The sequence below is a fragment of the Prinia subflava genome, chromosome 2 (genome assembly GCF_021018805.1).
Source record: "Prinia subflava isolate CZ2003 ecotype Zambia chromosome 2, Cam_Psub_1.2, whole genome shotgun sequence".
Classification (NCBI taxonomy): domain Eukaryota; kingdom Metazoa; phylum Chordata; class Aves; order Passeriformes; family Cisticolidae; genus Prinia; species Prinia subflava.
Window position 1 is genome coordinate 72,774,396 of NC_086248.1, and position 23,518 is coordinate 72,797,913.

Here is a 23,518-nt window from a genome sequence, read left to right on the forward strand (position 1 = left end):
AAAAGAAAAAGAGGACTCAGATATGAAGATGCAGGCAGGGAGATGCCAGGCAGGGAGGTTCAGAGCCCTCTGGGAAGAACAGCTTCTGTCTCCAGCGATTCCTGGAAAGGCATCAGGCTGCCCACCAGGGCACTGACCCAGCATGACAGTCAGTAGCTGAAATTCATCCAGTGCAGACAACTGGAGACAACCACTGACATCCAGACAAATGGAGACAACACAAGCTAATTTCACAGAATTGTACAATGGTTTGAGTTGAAAGGGACTTTAAAGTTCATCTAGTTCCAAGCCTCCTGCCATGTGCAGGGACACCTCCCACTAGAATTTGAGCAGTCATTTAGAAAATGAAAGGTCCTTATTTTTCTGATTGTGACACTTCATATTTGAGCAAGGAGATTCTCTTCTGCCCTCCCTTCAAAACAAATGTATTTTCAGTAGGAGACCAGGCCATTGAGTTTCAGGAAGTTATTGCCTCCAGATGTCAGCTGCCATTTTGCCAGCTGAGACCAGTAACTACATGCACACTCGTAACTCTCTTGCTCTGGCAAGTAAAGCAGGGGTTTGCAAACTATTTAACAATGCTGAAGGGTACTTGAAAGAGGAATGTGGTTTAAGCGAACCAGTATTTGTGCTACAGTAAACTGCTAGAGTGCACACAGCTACTTATGATGTTGCAGCTGAGATTCATACATTGCATTTACTAGATTGTTTCTGGTCACCAGATCAAATCTTAAGACCTGCTAAGGAAGTGTGTCCACATCATTTACAACCCTAGCTGTGTTCTTTTCAGTTAAACTTGAGACATATTGACCAAAAAGATAAAATAATGTTGCTGGTGACAGGCTCTACAGTTAGCAGCCTTCATTGTCTAGGGGTATCAGTCCAGAACTTTCCTGGAGCACTGTAGTGTCAGAAGGTGGAGGGTTTGTGTGTGTGTTTGTGTGCAAAGAGATCAGGTAAGGCTTAGTGTTTTAATGGAAATTAGCATGAGCAAGACCAATGCAAGAGCTATCAACAGTGATTTCTTTATTCTAATAGGACAGGAAATGCATTCACTAAGGGGTAGTTTCTATTTTCCATGTCTGGCAACGAAAACCAAAGAAAACGAAAGCGCAGTGAGTCTGCAACAATGAGGCTGTGCACATGGCAAACCACAGTGCTGCCTTGCCATGGGAATGCTGACAACTGCTTGGTGTCTGCAATGCTAAGACATCATGATGAGAAGTGGAAAATTCCAAAAGAAAAGAAGTCTTGTCTTGCAGGGCATTGCACCCTAGAGATTACTTCCTTTCGGAAATTGTGTCTGTTCTTTTTACCATTTCTATAAACTCAGGACCCCAGTGAACCATGTGAGATACAGCTCTGGGATCTCGCTGCTGCTGCTCCTACCACCAGCTGATGACATTTGTGAGAGAGACACGGGGAATGTGTGAGAACTGCTCCTCCTACACCAGCTGCCTGTGCTGTGCCCCTGCTGCTGAGCCTACCAATGGCAGCTCCCCACCCTCCCAGCACTTGGGGAAAAAGGTAACTTTTTCCTATTTGGCAGCATTAACTGAAGACTGAGAACTCAAAAGTTCACACTCCTCTAGCATTGTTGCAGCACAGGTTACTGATATCAGAGGCTTGAACTGGGTAAGCTACTTGAAAAGAGCAAGAGAAGTGCTACAGCATCCATGACACTATGTATAAAGTTTTTTCTAACAATTTCAGAAATCTCTTTGTTGGAAGACTTACAGATTTATCTCATATCACTGAGTTCAGCCAATCTCTGTGGCTGTGTGCATGTGCATTGGTGACAGAAAGAGGCATGACAGGGTGGAAGGTGTTTGTTCACAGCAGCACTTTGCAAGTCTAGACTGAGAGACTGCACATCCTGCTGAATAGTTTTAACTTACAGGAAAAGAAAATACATGGATCTTGTTTATGAAATGCAGATTTCCAGTTCAAATTTCATCTAATGAAATAATAATTTTAAAAAATGATCAGGGTGTAAAAATACCTTTATGTTTTAAGGAAATACTGTTAGTCCTCTGACTGTTCTTTGTAGATGTACAAGGGATTTTTTGATATTGGTGTAAACCTTATACTATGCATTTTGAAAGCTGCACAAATTATTTCCAGGAGCACACTGAAAAAACTGTTTGCCCCTCAACTGATTGGAGCTTAAAGACTTCCAATTCTGTCAAAATGACAAATAGGTTCCATGACAGTTGAAATGTGAGGGCAAGTCTGAACATGCCACATGTCAGCAGACACAGCAAAGCCATCTCAACATCTGAATTCCTTGAAAACAAGGAGAAAAGATATGATGACAATTTCACAGCTCTTTACTTGTGCTACTTTACATGTCCTCTGTATCTCAATGTACTAAATACAACATTTCATTTAAAAACTGCTACCTTTAATAGGATTTTAAACAATATTCTGGGCATGCTCTTTTTCAATGTAAAAAGTCTCTACTAATAATTGCTACTTAGGTTAGAGTTTACTTTTTTCCTATTCTGTTGCCTTCTTCCTGTGAAGTTGAATACAGAAGATATGACTATGGCTAACATTTTGATATAGAAATTTAAAAAGAAAAAGCTTTAAAATTACTTAAGGCATTTTTCCCACTCCTCCCTTCCTCACCTACCTACAAAACAACATACCTGTTTTTGTGATAAAAGGGAAAACGTAACACTCAAGGACAGGTTAGTATTTGATGATTTCTGGTTAAAATGAATCAATTAAATAAAAATAGTTACAAATCAATGGAATTTGCCCCATGCAATAAACTGCTGGAATTCAAGTGATCAAAATCTGTGAACTGGTCTAGTTTAACCAGTTCCTTTTAGATCCATTTGAACTCAGTCAGTATATTATCAGTATTAGTGCTTCTTACATTAACTCCCCCAGCAGCCACCTGTATCTTAAATGATCAAATATTTAACCATAGGCAATTTGTGCTTGAGCAATAAAGGCAGTATGTAGATCCTATCTCAGGAACTCATCATTAAAACAGTAAGGCTTAGCTTTGCCTGAGAGTACTGAGGCACACTGTGTTCTAAATATAGAGAGATGAAAGCTCAGCTGATGACAAGTCTTAGTAATGGAAAGCATCACTAAACAACCTCAACCCAAAGACAGAGACCAGACTGTCCTGCCTTCAGCCATTAGTATGAATTCCCAGTGGGAGTTGGCTAAGGATGCTAAAGGCCCTGCACACTGGAGCTCTATTCTCTGTTCTCAAGAAAAAGATAACCTTACCTGTTGTAATGTTGGTAAATGACAGGAGTGTCACCCTGCAGAGGTGGGCTGGTGAAATAGTGCATTTACTAGGCATCAGTCAGCTTTAAGCAATAAGGTGCTGGGCCCTGTCAGACTGAGGGGTGAGAGGAGCACCAGTATTTTGAAAACAGACTAAGGTTTATTCTGATAAAAGATTACGGCTTAAATTAAGCTCTTCCTGCTTAAACAAGGCGTGTGCAAAGGAAAATGGGGATTGAAAAGAGATCCTATGAGGGCATGGGCTGCAACAGAAACTAGAAAAACCAGTTTTTAAACACTTCTAAGACTTTGAAGTAAATATTTAGCTGTAAACAACCCAATTGTTTAGTATTTATATGTTCAGGAAAGTTTATTTACTGGATTTTATCAGGACTTTGATGTAAAATGATACCTCTCCGTGGAACAACACTTGTATTTACATTAAGCCAAAACCACCACTGAAGTAAACAAAAAAAAAATTAAAAATTGCTTTTACCATTAAGCACTCTACAAATAATAACACAAAGGTACTACTGCTAACCAATTTGCAACTAGGAAAAAATTCCCTTCGGTTCCAAGAAGATTACATCTCATTTCTTGTTTAATTTTCAGAAACAGTTGCTTTTATCAGAATTCCTAATCATATCCACAACAAACTTCAACATAAGTGACATTTCTGTGATAATGAATTTCACAATTAAAAAGTTTAGTCCTGTCAGCTAATTTATTGTTCTGCATGGACAGCACATTAACACCTGCAGAAAGCCTGAAATAACATTACTTCTCTTATTTTAGCCACAATTGCTAAACTCTGATCTAAAGTGCTAGTGACAGCTCACAATACCTGTGACATCTACAGAAAGCTGACATCAATTTTGGATTATAGTCACCATGCTAACCATCTGACTGTAGCCCAGCCAGCAGCCATGTCCCTTCTACAAAAGTGAATGGATTCATCTGGATTTTAATTTTTAGTGTCTTAAATATTTGCTCATGTTTTTGGTGACATACTTACCCTTGAACCTCCTCACCTTTCCATTGCATAGATAATGCTGAATTTGGTTGGTAGGAAAATACATTTTATTTTTTGGGGACTGAAAATTTTTGTATCCTGTAGCGATGTCTCCCTTTCACATGGATGCCATAATAAAAGTGATTCCCTGATAAAGTTTCATCCTGTTGGGCAACTTGGAGTGCCTTCTCCATCTTCTCTACTGTCTATTTAAAACAACCAGCAGTAAGTATTGCTCTCCCAGACTCCTACTAATATATGTTACTCCTACATTAGTGCATTTCTGTCAAATGCAGCTGAAATTGGCCAACACATTCAAACGTTATTAGGGGACACAGAGAAAAAATTTAGAAAGCATGCAAAAGGTCATTTCTCTCCCAGTAACTTTCCATCATAAGCCTTCAAATACCAAACTTTTCCCACTCTTTTTACTTTCTGACACTCACTATATATTTCTGTATTCGACTCTACAATGTCTAGCTCCATTATCAAAATCTTCAAAATGAGGGTCTTCATTTGCTGCTGCCTCATCCTGACCATACTCCTGACCTAAAGCCCTTATCCACACCTTAATTCAACACTATCCCTTTGTTTGATCACAAGACTGGTCCACGGAACACAGTTTTAGGTGTAAAAATTCTGCCACCAACAGAACTACGGGGCAGAGTGTGCTTGGCTGCCTCTGCTAATGCAGTCTGTCCTTCCACAGCCTCTGACTCTATGGGCAAATGAGAGCTGGTTGGGCCTGCAACTGCTCAGTTCACTGCTACAACTGTCCCAGGCTTAATTAGCCAAGCTTAAAAATTAGTATTCTTTATTTTTCTCCCTAGGTTCAGAGTGAAAGTTCAAGATTTATTCAACTATCCTAATGTAGGACCATCCCTTCTCTTGAGCTGTTTGAGTTTATATTTCTTAAGGGTCTGATTTATTTCCCACTGAAACCAGCAGCAAGATCGGCGAATTTCAGCAGAATTAGATCAGGCAAAATTTAGCATGTCTGAAGCACTGCAGCTTCCAGAAACATTATCACAACTGTTTTTCATGTCATAAGCTCTTCAAATAAAACTGTCATTGAACCAAGGTACCTTGTGTAGAGAATTCCAGTAGAGCAAATATTGTTTGCCAGTGCAATATAGGTTTTGTTGTTTTTTTAGGGTTTTTTTTCCTCCTTGGGTTTCTTTATATTGCAAAGCAGCTGCACAATAAGATTGTTGACACTGCGGTTCACCCCTTTGAAGTGATATGGTCCACAGTAAACAGTTCTGGCTCAGGAATTTTCTAGGTGTTAAGTCCACAAGTTGAGGAGGAAAAGAAGAACTTGTCTGCTTCTATTTCATGACAATCCCAAGCTCCAAGACAAATCAAATGAGTCATGCAGCAGCATTTCAGGTGACCTGTGAAGGGAACTGACAAACTGTAACCTGTGATCAGGTATGTTCAAGATACCAGGATTTCACTTGTAACTAAGTTACAATAGAGTATCCACTTCCAGAACACCTATTCCTTTCGAAATGGAAAATTGCCATACACAGCTTGAAAGTTGCTGCCTTTTGGCACAAGAATGCCAACCCTGTGCTATGGTTTAGATGAATACATACAGAGGAATTAGAGAATCTTTGTTTAGTGCACACAGCTGTTGCATAAAGATGGTCTTCTGAGCTATTCAAGAACTGACTACAAATTTAGGTTTTAAAGAAAATAGAATTATTTACAGGTAGTATTCTACGTTTTTTAGTATTAGCACTGTGTTGGAGCACATTAAAAATAAACAGGGAAAGAGTTTATGTAAGAGTAACTTGGCCATTTTTAAAGACTTATTGAATACAGAGAAGAATGCTGTTTTAAAGAAAATGCATGTTCTGTAATAAGCCAAATTTTGGCATCACAGCCCTTCAGCCAACATTCAGGCACTTTGTTGATAACATTTCAGCCTCAGGAACTGATCTGCAGCCATTTTAAAACAAAGGGTACCTTTTTTTTTTTTAATCCAGAAGGTGCTGTGCCAAAATAAACTTCCTGCAGAACACCACTATGCTTTCAGCCTCCTGTAATTGAAAAATACTACTTACCATTGCTCCTAGCCTGAACTGTTCCTCTATTGTACTGACGCCCCAGGGTACAAATACAACACACAATTGTATGATTTTGCTAGAAAGTTAAAAGCACTGAGCAGGCTGAGGGATGGGTTTTTAAAAGTGCATTGGCATAGCTCTGCTTTTATTACATTCAAAAGTAAAGCTCTCATTGAGGAACTTACAGAACTTAAATCCTAGCATAGTAACATCTTTGGCCAAGATGTGTTTGTGTATTCTGTACAGAGAGAGTATATACAGAACTATTGCTAAATAGGAAAAGATACTTAGGTATGCATTATCTGTCCTTGCTAAAACCAATACCTATATAGCTTTGTACTTGGCAAGGAACTGAATGTCTCCTCTTTTAAATCTATCAGGGTAATATATAGCAGTCTAGATGAATGTAATACACTTTTTTAGTAAATGTGCATAGTGCTGGTGTGACACTAGACATGCTGATTAGAATACTAAACAATTAACTAAATTTCTCCCTAAATCACGTATTTTATTTGGAGGTAACACACAACTATCTTTACACATTTGGTGCTTATTGTACCTGTATGTTCTTTCCTTATGAGTAACACTGGGATTAAAATGTCTTAACAAGTGATGATGTCTAAAAAACAATGTTGGTAAGGGATATTATATGTACTTTTATCACTTTTCTCTTAACACACCTCCATTTCTTTATAAAAAGTTCTTTCAACCACATCTCAGCTGTTTCTCAGTGAATATCAAGTGAAATATCCCCAAAACAAAGACGAAGGGTAGGAAAATATTTGTATGACATTTAATATTAATGTTAACATATTAAAAGTTCACATTTACACAGCACTTTTGGCTAAAAAACTTAAATTAGTGAGACTACTGCTGTACAACTGTTAAAAGCAACAACTAAAATACAAGACAGTCTCTCTAAGCTGTGCCAAGGGAAATATAGGTTGGATATTAGGAAAAAGATTTATACAGAAAGGTAATAAAGTATTGGAATGGTCTACCTGGGGAGGTGGTGGCTTCACCATCCCTGGATGTGTTTAAGAAAAGACTGGATGTGGCACTTGGTGCCATGGTTTAGTTGAGGTTAGGGTTGGGTTGGACTTGATGATCCTGGAAGTCTCTTCCAACCCAATGATTCTGTGAAGAAAGAACTGAACAATTTGACCAAACTCATAGAAGAAGCAACAGATAGGAACTGGACACTGTCTTGACTTTTATCCTCTGGACAATGGCCATGTCAATCAAGAACACCCTTGAAAAGAAAGGGAAACAAATCAGTTCTTGCTGTTTCTGGTATCTTCCAGATGAACATTTCTGCTATAGTGATTTGAAAACCTCCAGTATGTCCACCAAAGCACTGTAAACCATATGCCTAAAAATGCATCCACCTCCACCTATGTGGCTCATTTCAGAAAACCCTAGCCTTCTCTGAAGCTGCACACAGCCATCTGCCTCTGCAGGAAAGCCTGGACAGATGTGCAGCTCGAACCCCTGCTCAGGCGTGACAGAGGCGCGCGGGCAGCTGCAGGCGGCCCCGAGCAGATGACGGGCAGGTGCCACTGCTTCCCAACAGCTCCCGCCCTGCTCCAGCCCCTGGATGTCACCTGCCCTGGGGGACACAGGTCAGCCCTCAAAGGCAGTGGGGAGCAACCCCACCTACGCCATGCAAACACCAACCCCCAAGCCTCACGGGCTGCTCGCTCCTTCCAGCATACAACATGCAAGGAAGTGAGAACTATTGAACTCAGAAGTAAACGTACACTTTGACCAGCACAAACTTGGCAGGAAAATGTCAGTTGATACCAGAAATATTTATTTTTCCCTCTCTATAATAAGTTATCTCTGGCTTTTTCAAAGCTGTCAGTTTGCTTGATATTTTGGGAGAGCTTTATTACCCTCACTACTAATAACCATGTTTCACTTCCTGCAATATTATTTGGCACGGATTAAAAATTAACAGCAATTTTGTTATCTGAAATTCCAGAGTGTCTTTTACCTTAAGCATCCTGAAATATTCTTTAGGCTGTATGCAGTCTAAAAGCAATTTATAACAGAAATATTGCTGCTGTTCCCGTGTTGTTGAAACCTTGCTGATTATGAGCTTCAGGACAGTAAAGGGGAAAACACAGAAACACACAGCAAACTTCAACAGTTATGCAGAAAAATGCAAGACTATCTTCCACAAAGGAATAAAAAACACCTATTCAAGATCCTTGCTCAAAACCTAGTGCAAGATTTTCTTCCTGGGCAAACAGAATCCATCTAAACAAATGAATATTTTACACAAAGTAGAAGAGATGACCTACGGCTCAGTTCTCTACAGCTCCCTGAAAGGAGGCTGTAGTGAAGTGGGGGTTGGTCTTTTCTGCCATGCTTCAAGTGAAAGGACAAGAGACAAACGGCCTTAAGCTGCACCAGGAGAGATAAAGATTAGACAATAGGGTTTTTTTTTTTCCACTGGAAGAGTGGTTAGGCACTGGAGTAAGTTGCCCAGGGAAGTGGTGAAGTTGCCTTCTCTGGAAGCGTTCAAGAAGCATCTGAAGGTGGCACTGGGGGATGTTGTTTAGGGGTCAGTATGGTGGGCTGGGCTGATGGTTGGACTAGGTGATCTTGGAGGTCTCTTCCAGCCATGACCATTCTGTGATCTAATTATGCTGTGGTTTGTATTTGTGCCAATTTTATATAATAGAATTTTACACAGCTATGTGAATTCTGGTACAGGGGCTCACATCAACTGCAAAAAATGTCCAGGGAAATAGACTCTAATAATACTGATAAATATACCAAATTTTGTCAAGAACAAAATGGGAAGAGTGGGACAGAACACCAACCTTGTCTGCAAGTTGAATAGGTTAGTTAAGCCTAAGATTTCTTTTTCATATGCTTATAAACCAACAGCAGCAAAAAAGGTAGAGCTAATTGTCAGTGGACTAAGAAAACTTCCTTCAGAACTTCAAAAGATGCTTATGAAAACACCCACAAATTTAGAGATGGGTCTTTGAAAAGTGCTGTAAGCAGTGAGTTGTTACAGCTCCTGAAACATAAATGTATTTGCACTAATGCTTGACCCATATAAGTGCAGTGGAACTCTTCTGTTTGGACTGATTCATTTAAGACTATTTAAGTATATGAGAAGAATATTTCTAATTTTGAACAGAAACTGAACCCATCCCAACTTGAAATCACATCCCATACTGCTGCCCTTTAGTTCCAGATTAGCCCAGAACACTGAGGAAACCTAAAGACCACAGATGAGAAAATGGGCTGGAAGCAATGCCAAGATCAGCAAATCACCTCAATCCCTTCTATTATCCACCACCTGCCAGTTACAATCTTGCCTATAATTTTTAAAACACTTTTGACAGATGCAAATTATGAGGGAATATAAACCCTGATTCAGTAAAGCATCGGGGTTTGCACTCAAATTCCATTTTAGTTAATACTAATGTACATCACAGAAGCAGGTCCTTTGTATATAGCAAGGATTTATTCCCTAAGATCTTTACAATATTCTTACTTGCATTTTATGTTTTACTCAATCCAATTAGACTTCAAGCAAATATTAATTAGGAAATAGTCCCACAGACACAATAAACATACATTCGTTGGGGGGGAAAAAGGATTTTTTTCAACAATCATATTTTGAAAGATACAGATAGCTCCCAAAGGCTGTTTCGGGTCTGTTTGAAAAATATAACACATAATGGTGTTGACAAACATAGCTTGGCTTGCCAACACATCAGGACATTGAAATTATCAAGTGTTCAGAATCTGGGTATTATTTATGCTTTTCTGTCTGCATGGCATAGAAAAAAAAAAACACAAAACAGATGTAGTAACGTCTACATCTTTAAATGATGAGAGATTAAAAATCTCTTTAAATCTTCTTTAAATCTGAGAGATCCCAACCAAGACACCTACACTGTTACATATAACTCTAAAACATACTGCTATTTTAAATGGATGTGGCCAAGTCTCCCTCAGGAAAATACTCAGAGAAAAATACCTTGTGAAATATTGGTATAATACCAAGATAAACCAAAGTATAAAACAAAGGTGATTTTGCTTCCATAACACTGCCCAATGAAAAATACTCAAAAAGTTCTGTGCAACTAAAATTATTGCTAATGATATTTCCAGCTTTCAAGCTAGTTAACTTAGTTAGCTGAGTATTTTTTATTATTATTACTATTCCAAATTAAATAATACCTAATACATATTGTGTGAAAGTACATTTGCAAGCATGCAAAAGTTGCAAAGGCTCTCTGAATCTTATAATTTCATCTAAAATGATTGTGCTCATTTCACAGTAACAATTTTAAAGAACAAAAAAGATCTTAAAAACTTGAAGGAATATATTTCAGTGCTTGACTGTCTTATACCTCATATGCAGCCAAACTGCTCCTTTTACAGGTGGTACAAAAGATGTTATTACTCTTGAACAGATATTCTGGCATAATGAGACATTTTAAAGCAAAACTATAAAGGGTTTGCAAATGCCCTAAATTCCAGCAGTGATGTGTATGCCCACCCATGCACCTGCTATTGACTTTGATTTCCTATTTTCTGACATACATTTCACTTTTAAAATCATTTCTCAGGACTCAATATTCATCTACCAATTTCCAAATTGTATTTCCTTTTTAACCAAACTTTTCCATCTCATCTTTGGTCACAACTTTCAGAAAAGATGTGATTCACAGCTTTACACCTCCAATACAAATTTTTCATATAGTCACATATTTAGAGAAATCTTAGGAAAAATGTAATTGTGTTTATAGTCATTATGTTTTTTCCTGTTTGGGCAGTATTTTACACGCATTACTGGTGAAAGCTGACCTGTAATTGCACTTGTAAACAACCAGGGCCAGCACAACATAAGAAACAAGTCTGGAAGCACAAGTGCTGGTGCCTCTTTTTCTCTGCAGTGGCCTCAAAGTCAGACTGATGGCTCTCTGGGCTTTTTGCCAACACCACACACCAGATTAAAATAGAAAGAAGGGAAATAGACAACCTGGGGTCCAAAATTTAATTTTGACCTTATGTATAAGCTCTATAAGCTTGGGCAAAGTAGAATGCTAATCTACCATATAAGGGGGGCAGCACAAGAAAACTAGAAAAAATCTAACCAGAAAAATGTCTTTTCTATCGTGTGCACATTTTGGTATTTTGAAACCATCGATCTTGCAAAATAATCAAATCTTCATGTATAAACATTATGTTATTCTCAGAAAGTAATATTTAATGTACAATGTAGTTACATGTTCACAGCCCATTTTCTTTCAGCATGAGATAAACTATATTTTTTATGGCTTTAACCCACTTTATTCAAACCATAGACTTTTCTGTTCCATAGACTTGTGGGTTTATGGATCTCATTAACTATGAAATATGGACAACATATTAGAAAGTAGATTTGAAAGTGAAGGCTGAAACACTCTCTTCATTCCATCAGAATGGGTTCTATTTATATTTTCTCTCATATTCCATAGTGGAAGTTAAGTATTCTGCTAAAGCATATTTGCTAATGGACTTCTTTACAGAAAGAGAGAAATTTTTTTAGATTCAAATTAGTGTTCTTCACAGAACTGTTTACAAGAAATAAACATTTTTTCTACATTTAAATAATACTATAATGTTAACTCCAAAATGGCAAATGAGAAAGTATCTTTGTAAAATTTTGCAGATGCTTCCCTGGAAGCTCTGTGATTAAGCTATTTCTAGGGATCAGTTTTAACTTTTCATTGGAAAATAAAAAATACGGTAAACAAATTAAACTCTATTCCTGATTTCTTACTATAAACTCCATTTATTAATCAACTACATAGTAGTGTAATTCACTGCACTTGGATCCTTTGATTTTAAACACAAATATCTAGAAAATTAAGCTGTTAAATACCTACTTATTCACTATCTATTCACTAACTATTACCTTATTCACTAACTATTTTAATAACTCAATAACTGTTGAACATAACCCAATTTTGTAAAATGACTAAATAAACACAGTAATGAGTAAAACCAGTTTAAGCTATTCTGAGATGGCATTTTGAAAATTAGATGCTTGAATGGTAATTCTCAGAAAGCTTGCTTTATTGATCATTATTCTTAAAATATTTGTGTAAGATATTATGTTTATTTAGTCTCCTGCTCTTTCAAGAGAGAATTCCCAGGACATTATTAAATTCTCTGTTCTTGATACAGCTTGACAAGACACAGATACATGTACAACTGATAAACAGCAACTTTTTTCCACAGGGAAATTCAGGTCATCAAAACACAGGAAAAGAGGTTAATTTGAAGGCAATGAGGGAAAGTTTTGAAACTCTTATTTATGTATTCACAACCTCAGAAGAGAAAGAGACCAAGATCTTTCCTCACTATTCCCTTCAGAAGAATTTATTCTGGCTCAAACGATTACCTAAGGCACTACTGTGAATTTTAGACGGAATAAGACAAGGAGCAGATCTACAAAGTGGCCTGTTACAAAAAATTTCAGCTAAGTTACATGAATCCTGCGTTGGTTTCTAGCACAGCAGACAGAAGGCACTGTGGGACACTGCATGAAGGGCTTATATAAGCAGCAGAGTGACATAACTTTGGAAAGGACTTGCCAATGGCACGCAGAAGTCAATTCCAACAACATTCTGTCCACTTCATGAAGTGATACATGACACAGTGTAAGACGAGCTTCACACCTCATGCACTGCTGTGTGCACACCTGAGCTGCCGTAAGCTTTGTGGGTGGGTAACAAAATTTTGTAAGCAACTTTCCATCAGCACAATGCTGGTAAGTAGCATACATTGCTTAATGTTATGTGTTTGGATGCAGATTTATACTTTCAAAGAGCCACAACACAAATGAGTCACACGAAGACCTCTAATTCAAGCAGAATAAACTTCGAAACACTTCAGAAACTTATGTAACAATCCCTGTAAGTGCATCTATAAACAAGTTGTTTCAACATTTCCTGCTTGGGCTTGATTTCCTTTGTGCTGCTGCTGAATGACTGCCATGCAGACTTGATGAAGTACTGATCCTCCAATGCTGAGTGCAACACTATATGCAGTAATTTATCTGACAGAAATAAATCCTACATTTCTGCTCTCTTCCATATTGCCTTCATTTCATTGCTCCCTTTTTAACACAGTCAGCTACAAATCAAATTTGTGATGAGTATGAAGACACTTATAGGAGCCTGGACTTCATCTGTTATAAGGAATCAAATAATGGAACTGGAATCACATTGGTTTTGTTATTTTGGTACTTGTGCACTAGAAACAAATGGATAGTAACAGGAGCACTACCTTGAGATCAACAAAAAGTACTTTCAAAATTCTCTCATGGACTGTTCAAAGAAATAGGGAATTTTTTTGAAATACAAGCAAAATTTACAGAATGAAGATATGCTAAGGTTCTACCCATTTCTAACCCTTTCCCACTTACTTTTATGTCAACCCACAACTCAACTAGCAATTGGCATGTGGAGTCTGTGCTATGCACTGCTAATACTTTGATTACAATTTCAGGCCATGAAATTGAAAATACTCTTGCATAACTTCATATGCAGGAAGAGCTGTTTAAATGGTCCTTCGGCAATAACCATCAAGGAACCTTTACCCCACATGTGGAAAGGCAGAAGATAAGAAAGGAAAGAACAGATGTGAATGGAGTATAAATAAAATATTTAAAAGAACTGCCAAATAGTTACAGAACAGTAACTATATAATAAAAATTTAAAGTCTAATCCAAATGGTTTTCACTGCAGTGAGTCACATTAGGTGACTTTTTTTCTGGTTAGATTTATACTGTTTATATTCTCCCTCAAGTAGTAATAAAAAAAAATAATTTAATCTAGAGGTTTTTCATACAACCCATGTCCAAACCAAAATCCTCCTCAGTAAAAAAAAAAGAAGCAATGTTGTAAGACACAATTCACTGTTGCCAATTTTTCATCAGAAGGAAGTTTGGAAGCTAAGGAAGGAAGAAATCTGAGAATAATTTGCTCACTCTAGGACTGCAAGCACTACAAAATGTCTCTTCCATTTTAATGTTTGGTGTGATTAGCAAATATAAGTATTCACACAAAATACACCCCATGAAAAGCCTATATATTTACCCTGGCCCTGAGCTCCTACATCTGTAAAAAAAAAAAAAAAAAAAAAAAAAAAAAAAGAAGTAGAATGATTTACCCCCCAAACATTTATCACAATGTTACCACGAGTATTTCATGCTACACAGGTATTCCAGTCCATACCTGCAGGCTTGTCAGTTGAGCTGCTGACTTCCCCTTGAGGCAGAGAATGAGTGCCAGAAATGCATTTAAGTCCTCCAGAGAGAGGCTACTGACCTAGAACAGATCAAAAAATGACACATTATCTGAAGGCTCTGAAGAGGAGCTTTCTGAAAATGGAATCTTCTTACTCAAGCACATCCAACTTGGAACAGTGACCTCATGCAATGATGACCACCATAAATGCATCATCTAGGAAAACACACAGGGAACAAAATACTTTCTTTCACAGCTTGAATGAAGTGCATACCCCAACACTTGTGTATAGTGTATACACATGGATGATTTCCACACACCAAAAGTGTCCACCCCTCATTTATTCCCTTCTCCACTTCCCTTGGAGTTTCTTAATAACAGGAAATTCCTCCCTCTCTGTAACATCAAGCATAGTAAAAAAAAAAAAAAGGAGATTTAAAAATAATTCCTTTATAATCAGGACATACGATAAAAACCACCTCAATGAGCCAGAGATATGATGACCATTAGGAATTTTTAAAAATGCTTACACTGTTATCTGTTAGAAATTTCAAAAATATTCTAAAATATTCCAATTACCTATTTTAACTTAAATTTCAGGATTTATCAAAACATTTTTGATTTCTTTCAGATTTTTAAGGCTACATATGGAAGCAGGGAAAACTCAAAACTAAAACCTAAAATGTTCAAGTGGGGAAATGGAAATGACAGCTATAAACTGATGTAACAGTTCGCTTCTGTCAGTAAAGGGGGAATGGGCACTTTTTCTTCTGTGAAAAAGTGTTTTGAGATTTTGCAGAGGCACATGATCAGCTCAGAAGAAAGACAGCACCTTGAGAGCAGCTGGCATGATTCCATGACACTACCAGTCAAGCTCTAATTCTTTCCTTCCTCTTATAAAACACTCTGCATTATACAAGTGCAGCAAGAACACACATCTGTTAGAGCAGTTGAGGATATACTGAGAGCTCCAAAGTGACATCCATAAAGCATTACAATTCCTTATCAATCGGAACTTGAGGAAAGGTTTCTCTTGCAAAATGTGGAAATAGGCATTGCAGGCATACAGAACCCTTAAGAGACTGCCTAAAACTCTTCATTGCCTTTCTTTTAACAGGATAAAAATCATCCAACCACTATTCAGTTTTTTTTTTTTAATCAGGTGTCACTGCTTGTCCCACTGTAAAATACTTTCCCCTCTATGATGCTGTTAAATCTTACATAAAGCACAAGAATGTGAGGGATATCAGAAACATTTTAAGCTTTCAAAATGCTCCTTGGTATTCATTAACTCCACCTGTCTGCTAAGATCTGATAGTGGCCCTACTTTACCCTGTAATTCAAGTGTCACCTTTGTGTAGATGGCAACAAGACAGGTTTACTAAAACTGCACATTTTATACAATGAAATAACAGAAAAAGTGATTTTTATCTACAAAACAATTCTTAATACTTGCACAATTTTGTCCTAAGAAAAGGAAATCAAAGATTGCTTGCAAGTACAACAGCAAGAAAATACCACTAACAGAGTAGATCAGCCAAAAATACTTATGAATGTAAAAACACTTCTTTAGAGAAATATTTTATTCAGTAATCAAACTTGGTGGGTTATCATAATTCCACTGTGAGATTTAATCCAAAACTGTTAGAGATTGAAAGATAAAATTCCCCTTTGTCTGGAGGCTTCACTGTTTGATTTGAACTCATTCACTGCTTTGCCAGCTTTAAAGACAGACCTAATATTTTGAATTTTTTTCACTATTTTTGTGCTTAATTTAGAGAGTATTTGAAAGGTACCCTTGAAAAAAAATTTCATATCAACACTTTTTTTACATTGTTAAGGTTTGTTCACTGGAGTTTTTTTTCTTACTTTAAACAAAAGCATCTAAAGTTTTCATTAAATACTTGCACATACATTCTGAGGAAGCCAGATGGGTTGGTCAGTATGCTGGTTCCTGCAAAACCCTCATTTTTAGCTTAGATTAAATTATAATTATAATAATGAAATATTTAAGAAGTTTATCTTGCCTCATAGGAGCTGAAGGAAGACTTCAGGCCTGCTTCAAGGCAACCTATAATTTTCTCAACTTAAATAATTTCTGAGGAAACAATTCACCTTCCCTCTCTAATAAAAGTTTAAGACTAAAGTGTAAAGACAAGAGTCAGAACACAGCCAGACAAGCCTTGTTTTCTCAGCTATAAAACAAATGGAAGCAATATGGGCAGCTCAAAGCATGGCTACTGACACTCTTACCCTCATGTTTTCCGCTCAAACATCCCAAGAGAACAAACAGACAATATCAGAGAAATAACAAAAGTTTAAAATAATTCAGCAATGAAAAACATTTTACTCCAAATTGAATCCCCAGTCTGGTTCCCAGGGTTGATTGTATCAGTGCAACTCCAAGGGCAGAAGAGAATCAGGAAAATGGGGCAGTTCTTGAGAAACAGGCACTGCCATGGAAAACCTTCCATCAAACCGAGCCCTTTGCATGATCTCTCTGCTATTACTCCTGTTGAAAGCAAGAGCTGTAAACCTGATTTCAGCTCCATTTATAACAGTGGCCATTGGATAATAAGTTTTGAAAACCATTTTCCTAAAAAGCATTTTTTTTCTATTTTATTAATATCCTGTGATCAAGGTTCAGTAAATCCAGAAATTCTGCAGGTGTTCCATCCTGTTACTCCTCTTCTTAACCCCACTAAAGAAACCTTCTCAATTAATTTAGTTATCATGCTATGAAAGGGTGCACAGAATAACTCAATGAATAAGTGAGTGATAAATGAAACAGCATTTTCATATTCTAATAGGAAAAACACTTCAAGTACGTTAAAAGGTAGGTACATGATGTATATCTTGCTGACTTGAAACTGCAAGGCATGAAATGATGTTTAATAAGTATTATTTTCAAAAAATTTTCAATTTTATATATTATTTATCTATTATTAGTATTTATCTATTATACAAAAATTAAAGAAAAAATACCTATATGGATCATTTATGTAATTCCCATATGTACTTCCTCAATATGTCATCTAACTTTGAGTAAACACATGAAGGGAAATGAAAGGAAAAGTCAAGGAGAACTTGTTTTTGCGTATCACACACCAGTACTAATCTGTTATTGAGGAAATTGAAGTCTAAAAAAGCAAAACAAAAGACAAAATGCAGTTCAGTTTAAGTACAAGAGAAGCTGAGTTTATCAGATTAGATAAATGCATAATTTGCTCATTCTCAGAGAGGGAAATCTGCTTGCATAATTTGCTCATTCTCAGAGAGGGAAATCTGCTTGTGAGATCACCATTTGAAATGTGGCAAGTACAGACAATATATTAAATACCTAAGAGAAAAGTAAATAATGAAGCAATATTGTATTTAATCTTGTGTCCCTTTTTTATTACAAGTAAGGTAGTCTGCAGGCTGCCAAGTATTTGGAATTATAACAGAAGTGCTACCTAATGATCCCCTATTACTCAGAATTTAATGAGAAGAGCCATATCCTCAATTCTGGCTTGAAAATAAGTAGACTGACAAGAAGGCATGAAAAAGCAGTGAGAGCTGACTAAATATTTATATTGTCTGTTTGCACAGTCTGCAAAGTCACCTGAGGGAATGTCAGCTTTTGATGACACAAAGAAAACACAAAAGAAGCAACTTTAATTTGTGAACAGGTCCCAAAGAGCAGGGGAAATCCCTCAGTTTATACTCTCTCCACTAGACTGCTAGAGGGGTTTTGTCATGGGCACGTGAGAGTTATGATTAGCTGCTAAAAACCCCAGGTATTTCTTGAACAGGACGGTGCACGTTAAGTGGAGTAATTAAAAACACTGTAATGCAGTACTATTATATTTGATCAGCTATGCCTACAGTAAGGATTAAGAGAAATGCCCAGCACAGGCTAGCAAAAACCAGTTTATTTGTCCTGTTCACTCACCAGGACTGACAGCTGAGGAAAAAGCAACTGTTCCTCTTACCTGCATCATCAGATAGGCCAGCAAGCAGCAGAATCCTGCAACAGGTGCTTCCAGAGCCTGGAGTTCCTCCATGTCATCCTGAAGGTGAAAGCATGCCAGAAATGTTCTATACCGTTGCTTCTCCACGTCAGGCCCTTTGGCAAGCCACAGTGTTTTCAAATTAGGTGTTCCACCTACGAAAGAAATCCAGTACTTTATTTTTGCAGCAACAAGATAAAACATGCCTACCTCATTACAATCTGAAAGGAAATGACTGCTCTGGCAGGAAAGGAAATGAAATGCTCTTAGCACTTGCCAGGACCACAGAGTCAAAAATAAAAATGTATTTGACAAAACTTGTATTTGAAAAAAAAAAAAAATGGCCTGTAATTTAAACAAAATTTATTGAATGCAGGCATGTTTAAGCAGAGTGGACTGAATTCAACCCTTACAACAACATAGACAACCTTGAGACAGCAAGCATTTAACCTATGCAGGGGCAAAGTTTGCCTGCAAGCATGTTCTTTCCTTTGGGGATGCACAGCATTAAATGAGGCTCACTTCACCACAAAACAGTGATTCAGCAGAGAACACCCAGATCTGTTTTTCTCTCTCTCTGGCAGAGCTAACATATCAGGGGTCCCTGAAGGGTGCTCCCACTGTGTCCCTCATGATCACCTGTTGTAATGAACACCCGTGCCGCTCGGTGGTGAGCAGGCATTCTCCACAGGGCACCGTGTGCGTTTGACTCCCTGCTGCACGTCCCAGTGTGGGAACAAAACCCAAGGCGATCTGGTGTTTTTCACTTCCTAGGCTACTGTATGAAACACTGTTGCAAACACACACAAAAGAACTGTCATCAGTTATGAATAATGGATCTTTCTAGACTTTCTCTAGTATCATTCATGCTTGTGTCTCAATCCTTAATATTTACCCCACGCTGCCATCTCCCAGCTTGTGACATGTGTGGGCTAATGCAAAATTTGCTCCTCATTTAAATTACATTTAATCTGTTATCAAAATAAACACTAATGCACGTGAAATAACAGAACAGCTAACTGGTTATGCCTGGGAATCTCAATAAAAGACAGAACCGTACCATAAAGTACGGCTGCTTCTGTAGTTAAATAAAACGAGGTGTGAATTTTAAATGTGGACTAATTAAGCTACATTTGGTAACACCTCTTCCTTTTTTATGTGACATGCAGCAGCTGCAGACCAGTTAGGAACACTTGGTGATAATAAATGGTTAAAGTGACAAGGTGCTGAAATCTACATAGATGGTGTTTATTTAGCCAGAAAAGCCCATTAACCAAATGGTTCTAATTCTTTGGAGAGTGGGAAACTAGAAGAAAAGTTAGTATTTTCTTTCTTTATCTCCCTGATGGATGTTTCCTTTACTATTTTTAAGGCTAACTCTCCTGTCAAAAGTTTTAACCATAAAAAGAATGACTATCATATAAACCGTAAGTTTCTAACCTTATTTCTTAGGGAAACGTATTATTAAGAAAAAAACCCAGTTGCTTGATTGGAGGTAGAAATGCAGGTAAGAGATAACACAAATAGTGGCAGTGAGTGGGGCAGTACAGACAGCACAGTAAGACTCACATTACTGGTTTTCATTTTGGTAATTGCTGCCGTAAGAAAAAAAGAACAGCAGAGACCGACTTCCAGGAAGAAAATCAAATATAACATGCATAAAACCAAAACAAAGCCAACTCTTCCTACCAAGCCTAAGCAACCCTTATGTGTGAGACAATTTGTACATGGGAACACTCAAATAGTTTTGATGGTTTCTGCATGCAAAGAGATATGCCATGAATCAGTCAAAAGGAAAGTTCTCTTTTGCATCCAGGGGCAGACCTAAAACCAGAAATCCTTCTTTCTTTAGAGTAAACCCATTAACTATGCCAGTATGCAAGATTATAGATCTATATTGAGAGAGCTCAACAAAAAATTCAAGACATCTCTTCCATAAACATAAAAACTTCTTACACTTGTAGAAACATCTACTTGTGCCTGGGAAAAAAAGGTACTGATAGATTATGAGTTATTTACTCCAGGAAAGAAAACTTGATGCGGTCTCCTTTTGGAACACATCAACAAAAGGCACTGTTTTTCTGAGGAGTTCCCTCCTTCAAGTAATAAAATTCCATGTAATACTCAAGACTAATCTATTATATCCAATGAAAGATAAGTAAAACAAAGAAACAAATATCCTAAAGTTTAATGACTTTAGGATACCATGCAGTTCCACCACACGTGCAGTCCACAGCAGATCTAAGATTAATCTATAGTATACCCTCAAAATGTTCTCTCCCTTAGTTACATCCTCACTACATTATTTACAGTAATTAGAAAACATTTCTGAAATAGAAATTTACTTGGATAGGCAAGAGAAATATTTTATTTTCTGAACATGTCTATATATTTACAAAATTAACCTAAAAACAACCAAAACTGAGTAACAAAAGAAAAACATACAAAACATATTTATATCTATCTAACTGATACATCTTTACTATAAAGACTAGTAAGGATAAAATGATCTGTTGGGGTTGTAGGAACCGCAATTTCCCATGAATTACACAAACATATGCAAACATAATTACTCTTAACATGCACAAAATTGTGTGAAAACCATATTCAGCACTCTGTGAACTGAACAGGAGCCTGAAGAGGCAGAGGTTTAAAAAGACCTCCATGGAGGTGAGAGACTACTTGCCTAAACACAAAACCAGACAACCTACAAGCTAAAAAAAAGCATGGACAAATCACTTTTTTACCTTTTTCCTTTATATTCACACATTTAATATCATTATCATATGGAAAACAGCATGAGAAACAAAAGCACTTCAAGGAACTACATAAACATTTATTTCATCTGTTTGAATTTCAATAATCAATTTATGGATATGCAATACATGCAAAAGCTGTGAAAACCATTGATTCTATTATATCATTTAACTCACCACTTAAACAAAGGTGATCCTCACATTTGTACAAACTTTAAACACATCTTTACTGTGTATACAGATGTAAATGTGTAATAGTAAAGGTTCATGCATGTTTGAAGTAATGACTATTGAAATTTTATTTTATAACATCAGTAATAGAACCTAATTACTTCTTCATTTTTACATGCTCATTTTTGCATTTACATGCAATAAAAATGAAGTTTACTTTATTTTTAGTTTATATATTTACTTTTATTGCATTTACATGCAATAAAAATAAGTTTATAAAAATGTACTTGCTAGGAACACTCAACAGTAACTTCTCAACAACTGTGGCCAAAAACTCAAATGCCAATTAAATCTGATCATTAAAGACAGAGAGCATTTTGAACTTAAACATATTCATGACACATTCATGAAGGATGCAATGATTAGAATACTGAAAGCAAATCCAAACTCTGTGGTATGAAGCTACAATATCCTATGCATTTTCAGAAATAAAATGAACAGCAGAATCTAAACATTTCCAGCAAAAACTTTAGAACATTTTCTGCTGACACATAAACTGCACATATATCAAATATACCTGCTATGTTCACAAGATACAGATGTGAAACAGTATTTTCCTAGATCATGGATCTTCTAACAAAATTGATTTGCCAATGACACTTTTTATCAATATAAGTGCTGCTCTGTCAATGTCTGTAAATCATGATCATATTCATTCAATTGAAAAGAAACATTCTAGAAGGAAGAAAGAGACACAGACAATGCAAGCATGCAAGCACAGATGCTAATTCAGAAGACTGTCTCTCAATAAAAAATATAGATAATATACACTATATTTTAAATATATTTTAAGTTATCATCTTACTTACCATCCTGCCTTTAGGATTTGATATTCTGTTTTTTAAAAAAGCTAATATTTAATCTATCACCTGCAATCTTTCCAGAGCAAGGCACTTCTGTTTTATATACACATAAAAAGATAGCATGAGTCTACATTTTTTTTAAGATCAATGCAAAATTTAAAGCATGTACCATTATGTACACTAAAGTTTAATGTTCATAGATTCTTTAGACTTTTTAATTTAAATCAAACTGGAAAATAATTAGGATTTTCCATATACTGTCAGTACAGCTCTAAAGTAGTTTTGATAATCAGGTTATCAGTTTTTTCAAAAAAGATAAAGAGCCTTCCCAAATTAATTACACTTTTGATGTTTCAGATAGGTTTTTGGTAACTTTTTTTTGTTGGTTTTTTTTTTGAGTAACCTGATCTTGATTGACAGCCTTGAACTCTAACTTCCTAAAACAACTTTAAATTTAGCTCTAAATATGATCCCTGTCTGAAAAATGTGATGTGCTGTTGAGAACCTTATTTGGAGAGTTAGAAAGTCATGCTGTGGAAAATCAAAGATGCATGAGTGAATCTAAGGCATACAAATATGGACTGCAAAAATTTTAGAAAAATATTTGTCTGCTGAAGGAATGACAACAGAGCACTAAAAATAAACACTAAAAGTCCTCCCATTTTTTAATAGTCTGCTTGAACAGCCTCTCATTACTGAGTTAGCAAAGATTGTATCTGAGAAGATTCTGTTTTTATAAACTCCACTTATGTGGTTGCTATAAACAAACACACTTAAAATCCTGTTTACTGTCAACATGAAGGTGGGTTCTATGTGTTGTAGGTTTGCAGAGTTATAGATCCAGAGTAGATGAGATTAAGTGGATTCCTCTCCAGAAAGGGAGGAAGTATACTATCTGAGATGGAAAATTTCACGAGAAATACAGTATATTTGCTGGACAATTTGAAATGTAACTACATAGATAGAGTTTATACTTTGTTGAGTTTTGTTTCCTTGTGTTGCAGCATGTTCCCAGATCACTGTATGCTGAAGTAAAACAGTTGCACAGGATGGACTGATTGATTTTTACTCTGCATAGTCATATTCCATTTGGAAAATTTCACAGCAATTTCATGCTATCATAAAGCCAAATA

At 36.7% G+C, this 23,518-nt stretch overlaps 1 protein-coding gene across 2 annotated transcripts in view; it reads right to left on the minus strand.

Moving 5' to 3' along the window:
• The window catches only part of FAM120B (family with sequence similarity 120 member B), a 49,232-nt gene that overhangs the window by 11,694 nt on the left and 14,020 nt on the right, over positions 1 to 23,518 (minus strand). For both annotated transcript variants that reach the window (XM_063390541.1, XM_063390542.1), the window contains exons 5-6: positions 18,578 to 18,750; positions 14,592 to 14,684 (exon numbers count right to left, since the gene is read on the minus strand). In XM_063390541.1, the coding sequence (XP_063246611.1) occupies positions 14,592 to 14,684; positions 18,578 to 18,750 (266 nt within the window). The remainder of the gene's footprint in view (positions 1 to 14,591; positions 14,685 to 18,577; positions 18,751 to 23,518) is intronic.